The sequence below is a fragment of the Nematolebias whitei genome, chromosome 4 (genome assembly GCF_014905685.2).
Source record: "Nematolebias whitei isolate Nwh7 chromosome 4, NemWhi1, whole genome shotgun sequence".
Lineage (NCBI taxonomy): Eukaryota > Metazoa > Chordata > Actinopteri > Cyprinodontiformes > Rivulidae > Nematolebias > Nematolebias whitei.
The window spans coordinates 30,340,591-30,349,512 of record NC_056501.1 but is presented as its reverse complement, the minus strand read 5'-3'; the positions used below and the strand labels follow the sequence as shown (position 1 = coordinate 30,349,512).

General features: G+C 40.7%; 1 protein-coding gene across 1 annotated transcript; it reads left to right on the top strand.

Annotated features, from left to right (window-relative positions):
* Nucleotides 1-330: 330 nt before the first annotated feature.
* On the top strand, nucleotides 331-1,914 carry foxi3b (forkhead box I3b). Its single transcript, XM_037675970.1, has 2 exons — nucleotides 331-1,156; nucleotides 1,247-1,914. The coding sequence occupies exons 1-2, from the start codon at nucleotides 556-558 to the stop codon at nucleotides 1,810-1,812; spliced, it is 1,167 nt and encodes a 388-aa protein (XP_037531898.1). The 5' UTR covers nucleotides 331-555; the 3' UTR covers nucleotides 1,813-1,914.
* Nucleotides 1,915-8,922: the final 7,008 nt, after the last annotated feature.

Below are 8,922 nucleotides of genomic sequence, written 5' to 3'. Positions count from 1 at the left end.
ATATATACACACACACACATAATGTATATGTGTATATATGTACATGTTAAAGTTTGTGTCTAAACCACCATAGCAACAAATGTAACCAAAAATGAAAAGATTCACAGATGAATCTGTTGCTGGACTAACTAACAGCTTGAATGGAATTTTTTTTTTCTTCAAATTATGGTGAACAAAACCCCTAGGTGGATTGGAATAGCTGACAACAGGAAAAAAAAGGGGTGGGGGTGGGGGGGGACTCTTCACCTGAGAACTTCCAATGACATATTTGGCTGGGGGCGTTACCAAAGCAGAAGATAAAGCAGGTGTAACAGGTGACATCTTGACATAGAGAAAGGGCAAACAGACAAGAAAGGAGCAAAGAAGAGCTGCCTACAATTTGAAGGTTTGAGACCAGCATTTGGTTGCATGCTCATCATCCAAAGCATGACAAGGACTGAAAAAAAGAAAGATCATTGAGCGCTGACAAAAATAAGAAAGACTTTGGCTTACAAAGGAAGGACAACCAAAAACAAGAAGTTAAGAAGAAACTGAGAGGTGAGAAGAAACTTGAAAATGTCTTCGTTTGAGAACCAGAACCAGTCTCCTCCTCGTTGTGGTCCACAGTTTCCAAATCTGGGCCAGGAGCCCCCTGAGCTCAGCATGTACGGAGATTGTTACTACCCTCCCCCTTCGCTGCCGAGCCCTCAGCGCACCACTCCAGCCTCCTACGACCTGAGTGACTACGCCACTTCATCCCCAAACCCATACCTGTGGTTCAACAGCTCTGGAATCAACACGTCGTCATACCTCTCTTCCACCGGCCCACCCGGTAATCCCGGTCCTCCTTTTGTACCTCAGCACTACGGCATGCAGAGGCCTTACCTGGGTCCAGCTGGACCTGGAGGTCCCGGAGGCGAACTAAGCTGGTTCTCTCTTCCCTCACAAGAAGATCTGATGAAGCTGGTCCGCCCACCGTACTCCTACTCTGCTCTCATCGCCATGGCTATCCACGGAGCGCCAGACAAGAGACTAACATTGAGCCAGATTTATCAGTACGTGGCTGACAACTTCCCTTTCTACAACAAGAGTAAAGCAGGCTGGCAGAACTCCATCAGACACAATCTGTCACTTAATGACTGCTTCAAGAAAGTCCCAAGAGATGAGGATGATCCAGGTAATAAATTCAGATCATTTAGTGTGTACTGCTGTAACTTGAGTAATGTATTCACTTAATTCTGAGTCTAACTTGATTTTCACCCAATAGGTAAGGGCAACTACTGGACACTTGACCCAAACTGTGAGAAGATGTTCGACAACGGAAACTTCCGTCGCAAAAGGAAGAGGAAGTCTGATTCCCTAGCTGGTGGTGATGGTGGTCCAGGGGCTCCAGAGTCTGGTGACAGTGAGCGGGGCAGCCCCAAACACCCAGCCCTCAACATGTCCCCACCACCTGACAGAATCCCCTCCCCATCGCTGTCCGGTCCCACACCGTGTCTAAGCAGCTTCTTATCTGAAATGTCGACGGTTTCTGCTGGAGGAGCAAATGAGGTGGGGGGTGATGGGCTTAGCAGACCGCTGCAGATTAACCTTCCATTAGACGGGGCTCACAGACCACAGCCAGGAAGCTTTAGTAACTACTCCCCCAACTCAGGTGTCCCAGAGTGGGTACCACAAGTGCCAGCTCCCCCTGTGCTCACCTCTTCACCGACTCACTCTTCTTTAGGTTACTCCAGCCCCATCGTGAGCCAGTACAATGCTTCTAGTGGGCATTTCTACCCTTCACTGGGCTCCACTGGAATCATCTATCATCGAGAGGGCACAGAAGTTTAAGACGTCATTATGGGGGGAGGGGAACGTTGACGGAAAGACTGTTTAAAGGAAATTTCAAATGTCTGATGTTATTTTTGTTTAGAATAATTCTGCTGTGGAAAAACTACATGGGGGGGGGGGGGGGGGGATGTACGTTTGCGCTGACACAGACAGTTGAGATGGCAGCAGTGTGTGACAGTTGAGTAAAACGGCTTTGATTCCCACAGAAACGGCTGAGTCAGGCGCAGCAGCCTAAGATCGTCGGCCCCAGAAACCGCTTTTAGCCTCACTATCTGATCCTCTGTCAGCTTTTATTCTAACTTACGCTAGTCTCTATCAGATCTGACTCAATATTAACACCGCCTCAGTCTGATCTGCTGACATCAGGCGTGATTCTTTGATGGTATCACTCTTTCAATGCGCATACAGCACATTTACAGGTGTAGTTAAATTACACTGTTGTCAACAATGTGTGAAGTCGTTGCACTAAAAAGAAAAAACGGTATTGGTCAGGGTGTTATAGTTCTACATTTAAACAATGGGATTATTTTACAGTCTGGGAACGTAATAAACAAGTGGTAATTGTATATAGGTTCATGTTTTGTGGCATATATACGATTGTTGGTTCATTGGTCATAATTAATTTGTTAGATGTGCTACGTGCTGTTACATTGTGTTTTGATATGAATAAAAGGTTTTAGAATTACAGTGTCGTGTTCGTGTTTTCACATGGATGTATAGTTTCAAATGTTTCCCGGGACCACCCCATACCCCGATCCCAGGAAAAACAAGGAAGAGAAAGTAAACCAATAAATCCTGGCAGAAAACAGTCCCGTCGCAGTGACCAGTGGTGTGGAACCTGCATGTCACTGTAACCTGATCTTTGTGTGATGGATAGTTAACTGATTTTCCTAAACGTTGGAAAGCCACATTCCCATGCTGTCCTTCTTCCCAAACACTAAAATCCCCGGTGTCCTAAAACGTACACACAGAAAGTGCTGACTGGATGCAGGCAGTTTCAGCAGGGAGATAAACACTCAACTTTTTAAACTCGGAATATGTGATGCTGTATAAAACAAACAAACAAACAAAAAATAACACCACAGTTTAAACGCTGTTTTATTTGTTTATTTTCAATAGGTTTTTAACCATCAACCCAAATAATGTGAGCAATTACACAATTTGGGTTTAAGATTTAAACATTCCTTCAAATGCTAAGAGAAAAATAATACGGTGTAAAAACAATGTATTTATTTCCTTTGTCTGCTATACAAATATACAGAAAATGTCCACTTTAAAAAGACTTCAATTAAAATGCAAACAAATCCTTTAACGAAAGGATATTTAAAACCCATGTAAAAATCTGTGTGCAACTGTTAAAATATTTTGTATTGAAACATTTGATAATATCTTAAAAGGCTTTTATATATCTTGATGTAGCAAAGTATAATAACCAGTAACAAGAACATATTTCAAATGGTGTTTGTTGTACTTTATATAATTACCCAGGCAAATGTGTGCTTTACCTAAACATTTACACAGCTAAACAGGTCAAAAAAAGGGTGGATAAATCTGTTAAATTACAGATAAAGGCTGACTGCAATAAAAAAAAAACCTAATCTTTGTTGTTGTTGTTTTCTATTCTAATCCATGCTTGATTGATATGTATGTTTTTTAAATAAATAGAGACCCTTTTACTGGTGTTCCCCTGAGGCCTTTATTTACCCCGAAACAAAGGGCAGCATGACAGTCATTTACATTCAGCTCGCCAAAAGACAAGGAGCAGAAGAAAGAAGGAAGTGAAGAAGAGAACAAATTGCCCTTCAAGTGTATCAAGTGGAGTTTAACATCTTGGCACTAATGGTAAATATCTCAGGGGGTAGGAGGAGGTCAACCTGTCAACATTTGCATAACTGATTTTAAAACAAGTGATGTGGTTACATTTGGATGGGTCACGGATTCCTGTCTTAGAAGTGTCAGTTGTCGTGTCAGATTTTACTGTGTGGAAAAACCCAGAGTTAAATTACAGCACACTTTTAATAAATTGAGAATCTTGAAGAAAAATGTGTCTAGCTATCGTACTGTTTATGAAAATAAACGATTTATAAGCACATTTATTCTGGTCAATTATAGCACAGGATACTTGAAGTGACAGTTGAGATCTTTTCAATTCAATTCAGTTCAATTTATTTATATAGCGTTTAGAAGTGGGATCCCTAGAGCACTTCCAGTGCGGTCTGAGCCACTGTAAGCAGGAATATGGAGATGTTTCTGCTGGAGCAAGAGGTTAGTGAAAATTAACTCCAGTTAAATGATTTATAAAATATTGATCTCAAGAAACACTGTGAAAGTTTTAGGGTTAGAGTTGTTTTAAAATGACAGCAATCCATATTGTTCTTGCCCCTTAACTCCTCGGTCCAGTCAGAATTAAACTATTTGTCTAAACTGAGGTTGTTCCAAAAGCCACTACAGGTAAGATAATTATTATTCATAGCCTTTCAATAGAACCTCACAATCAAAGATCTAAATGATCGTTTTCTTTAAAAGTCACGCCACAATGCAGTAATTAATTCTTTACGTACAGTGAGGAAAAAGCATGTTATAAAATAACAGTAACAATAACAATAAAAATAGTACAAACAATATCATAAAAAAAAAAATATATATATAAAGCTAGATGAGCATTAAAGTATGAAAGCATAATTTGTAAAACATGTTGACGCATCACCTCTTCCAGGTCAATAGTTCACAAGCTCTGATTGATGGTGAAGAATTGAACTGAAGGTCCTGAGGTTTCTGACAAAATACTCAAAGAAATTCTGGAATATACAAGGGAGAGTTAAAGGAGTAGTCTGGCCATTTAACTGATGCTCTGTCAAAACGTTGGTTAGTACCTTATCAGAAGACAGTATGGAGAAAAAGCAGGTAACTAGTTTGAACTTACTTTATGTTTCTGTTCAGTGCTCTGAGATGACCTGCTGTGACTTGGAGCTATAGAAATAAACTGAACCGAATTGAATTGAAGACTTCCTTCAAGTTATGGCTTGCCAAACAAAGGCCTGTTTCATGTTGTTTCTCAGACTTTAAAAGCTTCTTTTTTTTAAATTTCAAAAATGTCACTCATGTAAAAGAATGCTACATTAGCTATTAAACGTCTACACTTTTACACGGCACAGTTTGTTGCTGTTCTTTCAACCAACTATTTTCCATAGTTTTGCTGAGCATAGTCAAATTTACCGTGCTCCATGAGGCTGCTGAAGGTATCAGTCTGCCTGATCATCTTGTCAGTGAAAACTTTAATTAACTTTCGGTGGACTGATACATTGAAACAGAACATCAATGTTTCCAGGGTATCGGATGCTGTTCTATTGAGAAAACAGCAACAAACTAAACGAACGATATGCCGTGACGATTTAATGTTTGTGATGAATGTAGCATTCTTTTACACCATTATGACACTTTTGAGGGAGAGTTGTTTTTAGTCTGGTAAACAATACAAAGTGGCACTTAGTTTGAATATCCATTATCCTAGCCCAGGGGTGTGCAACCTTTATGATCAAAAGAGCGTCTTTTACGCCTTTGTTCACTAAATTAAAAATGTTCAGAGTCGCAACAACATGCTACAACTGTGATTATCAACTGGTGGCCCATGGGCCACTTTAGTTTGTTGGAGGGGGCTTTTGTGGCCACCAAAGGGGTGACATTATAAAGCTAAAAACGTGTAATCGGTGTTTCCCCTAGATAACTTTCCAGGGCGGGGTGTTCAACTCATCCGTGATTTTTGTTGACAGTGGACAGGGAACGGGGGGGCACGTCTGACTTGTGCGCTGTTTGTACTGACGGTTTTTGAGTGGTGGGGGGGGGGGATGGTTAGCGTGAGGGTTTAGCATGATGGAAGAGGCAGCATGAGCACAGCCTTTGTTTTTTAGCTAGCTTGTCTGTATTGCACACCACTAGCTTTGTGCTACATCACTGCTGACGTGGGAGTGGGTGGGGGGCACATTTCAGTTTGGTAGGTGGGACACTGCCCTGCTTGTATAATAGTAGGGGAAATGCTGCTAATTATTTTTAACATTTATTGATATTTTTACAATTTAAGACAAATGAAAGGACCAATTCTTGGGGAGAGGGGGTAGTTTCTTTAATTAACAAAAAACATGAACTATGCGGAATGTGGGAAAAATGTATAGAAATAAGGCATAAAGTTGAAGTTAGTATGTTTTACTCTTTGTACTTGTTCTAGTCTTCACATATTTGCAAAAGAAATGACAGGAAAACAGCTAAAACTAGTCCGTTTTTTACAACCAATAAAATATGTTAGTTTTAGTCAAAGCTTGAAAGAGCCGCTGCAGAGGAATCAAAGAGCTGCATGTGGCTCCAGAGCCGCAGGTTGCAGACCCATAGCCTAAATTCAGTTCAGCTCAGTTTATTTACCTGTACAAAGCACCAAGTCACAACAGAAGTCATCTCAGGGCACAATAACATTTCCCTTTTCTGTTTGTGTGGAAGTGGATTACTCCATGCTCTATGACTAATGTCATGGCTGATAAGGTACTAGCTATGAATGTATGGAATATCATTTTCAAAGGGATACAGAATAACATTTTCTAAATGACCAGGTTATCCCTTTAAGCCAGCCATTATAGGGATATTATACCATATCACTGTCCTCCAATACATTAACTTCACATCAAGTTGGTTTAGTAGTCTATAAAATACCAAAGTGGCTCAAACAACCTGTCTTTTGTGTTTTCTTTCTGTGTCATGTTCAGACTTTGGGCTGACATGCACAGAAAGGTGTGTTGAAAAACGGAGATGTTGCTCCATGCTAATCACTTATCTGCCAACAGAAACATTTTGGGGGTTTTGTCTGTGTGACTTCATTAACAGCAGGCATCACTTCGAGACATCTTAATCTGACAGTTTCAACCTAAGGCAAATTTACAACTGTTAATCACTGTGGACGACGACAAGTGAGGCAGTGGAATTTTAGATGGAGCTTTAGATACAAGAAACGGTAAAACCAACCAAAAAAAAAAAAAAAAAAGTGTGTTTATTGAAACCCACAATCTATTTGGACCACCCTTGTCTTTGTTTGCCAATTTGTACGTAACACTTATCTTTACACGCACAAGCTCTAAATACAGGTTATCCGTCTCAATATAATTACATTTTTTCCTCCCGTTTTCCTTTTTTAATAGACTCGTTTTGGAAAAAACAAAAACAAATACAGAGCAGCACTTTCACTTGTTTAAAACTGTCATCACCTGTTCAGGTTTATATGGTTCCTTTAGTTGGCAGACAAATATAGTGCTTTGAGCAAGATGTCAGGCAGCTGTAGCGAGTGCTTCTCCTCTTGTATGACTGAGAGAAACCCGGCTCATCGTCCATCAGTCACGAGCTGCTGTAGCTGTGCACGCTGCCTCAGGCACTAGAATTATTGCTCAACATGCTGATACAATTAAAATCTATAAATCCTCATCTCCACCTGCTGCCGGGCTCGTGGCAGTCTTCCACACACCTGTCGAACTAACGGAACGCACACACCCTCACACACGCAGTTTCCGTGCGTGTGCTGTGCATACAAGCGTGCAGTGTTTATAATATAAACTCAGACAGAGAACAATTCTTCTAGAGCTGTTATGCAGGACAGATTTGTGTGCATAGGAACTAAGAACTGTCCTGATTATTGATCTGTGCAATAAATCATACATTGCACTTCTTTGTGCGGCAGATTCAGGTTTTTTTCCAAGTTTCTGTCCTCAAACCCAAAAGGATTCCCTTTTTCACCTTCAGTAGTCACCACCTGAACAGAAAGTGAACTTTCTTGGTACCAGTTCAACCCAAAACACACACACAAGGACGCACACACACACACACACACACACACACGCATGCCCCTCTGTATTTACTAAAACACTGGTGTCCTATCAAGCGCTGTTTAGTAAACGGTAGCAGAGAACCTGGAGACTTGTCGTCATGCCCATTGCCACAGCAAAGCATCACAAGCTCGCTGTTATGTGTAAACATTCATACACACTTCAGACACACGAGCACAGGTGATGAAAGGAGCGAGAGACGTTTCCACCGGTCTGGAAGTCTTTCAACAACCTTCCAGTATTCTTTGCTTGTATAGAGGTCACAGAAAACTGCCAGACTCGCTCCGTTCACAGCACCACGTTCTGTTGGCAGAGGTCTGACATTCACTAAATGCTCTCACATTCGCTCCCCCCACCACCATTATTAACGCCAAGCTTATGTCAGAATAATAGCGTATTTAAAACTGTCTTTTAATGCCGAAATACGCAAACCCCCAACAAGTCGTCTTCATCCAGCAGCCTCAGATGAAAGGAAAATCTCCATTAAAAAGTCCTTGATAATGCAGCAGCGTCTCCTCTGTAAAACAGTGTATTCCAGTGTGTTAGAGTCCAACGAATAAGGCAGTGTGTGATCGCCCTTTTTTAAGCACGGTTTATATACACGATTTGGGGAAAAGTGAAGTTTGAAGACAAACAGAGAACGCAGTGAGACCATGTGTATATATGAATCATTACTATTTCACCCTAAAATATTTTCCATGTCAACATGCAGTAAACATGGAGATATGAACGAGGTTTTTCAGTAAGGGAGGGAGATGGTGAGGCGAGGGCTTATGTATACTGAATGAATTAGAAATCTGAGACAACAAAACAAGATTTTTCTATCTTCCACATCTCTTGTACAACTAGTGGCACACCATGTTGTGGTTTATCCAATAGGGTGGGTTAGAAGCAGATATATAATGTATATAGTGCTGACAGCAAGGTTGACTTGTTGGTAAATTGTCTGATTATAATTAAAGTTTAGCAGAGTTGAGTACATCATTTTGTCCCTTTTTGATCCAAACTGGACACCAACTTTGGGACCGTGTTTCTAAAGGATCCAGCTTCTAATTTTGAGTATCCATTGACTTTATCATTGTTGTTCAGACATATCTTGACAGCAGCATTTTACTGTATTTAATGTTTTAGACAGAAACCAATAATTAAAAAAAAAAGAAACACAACAATTTCAGCTAAAAAACCTTATCTAAAGAGTTTGGACTCACAAATGGAGGCAATTCAAGACCATTGTTACCCTCCCCAGGAGTGA

Excerpts from the sequence above, each read along its gene's own strand:
- foxi3b (XM_037675970.1), top strand. The coding sequence starts at position 556 with ATGTCTTCGTTTGAGAACCAGAACCAGTCTCCTCCTCGTTGTGGTCCA. Across the intron at positions 1,157-1,246 it reads AAGAGATGAGGATGATCCAG|GTAAGGGCAACTACTGGACA; the intron begins GTAATAAATTCA and ends TTCACCCAATAG.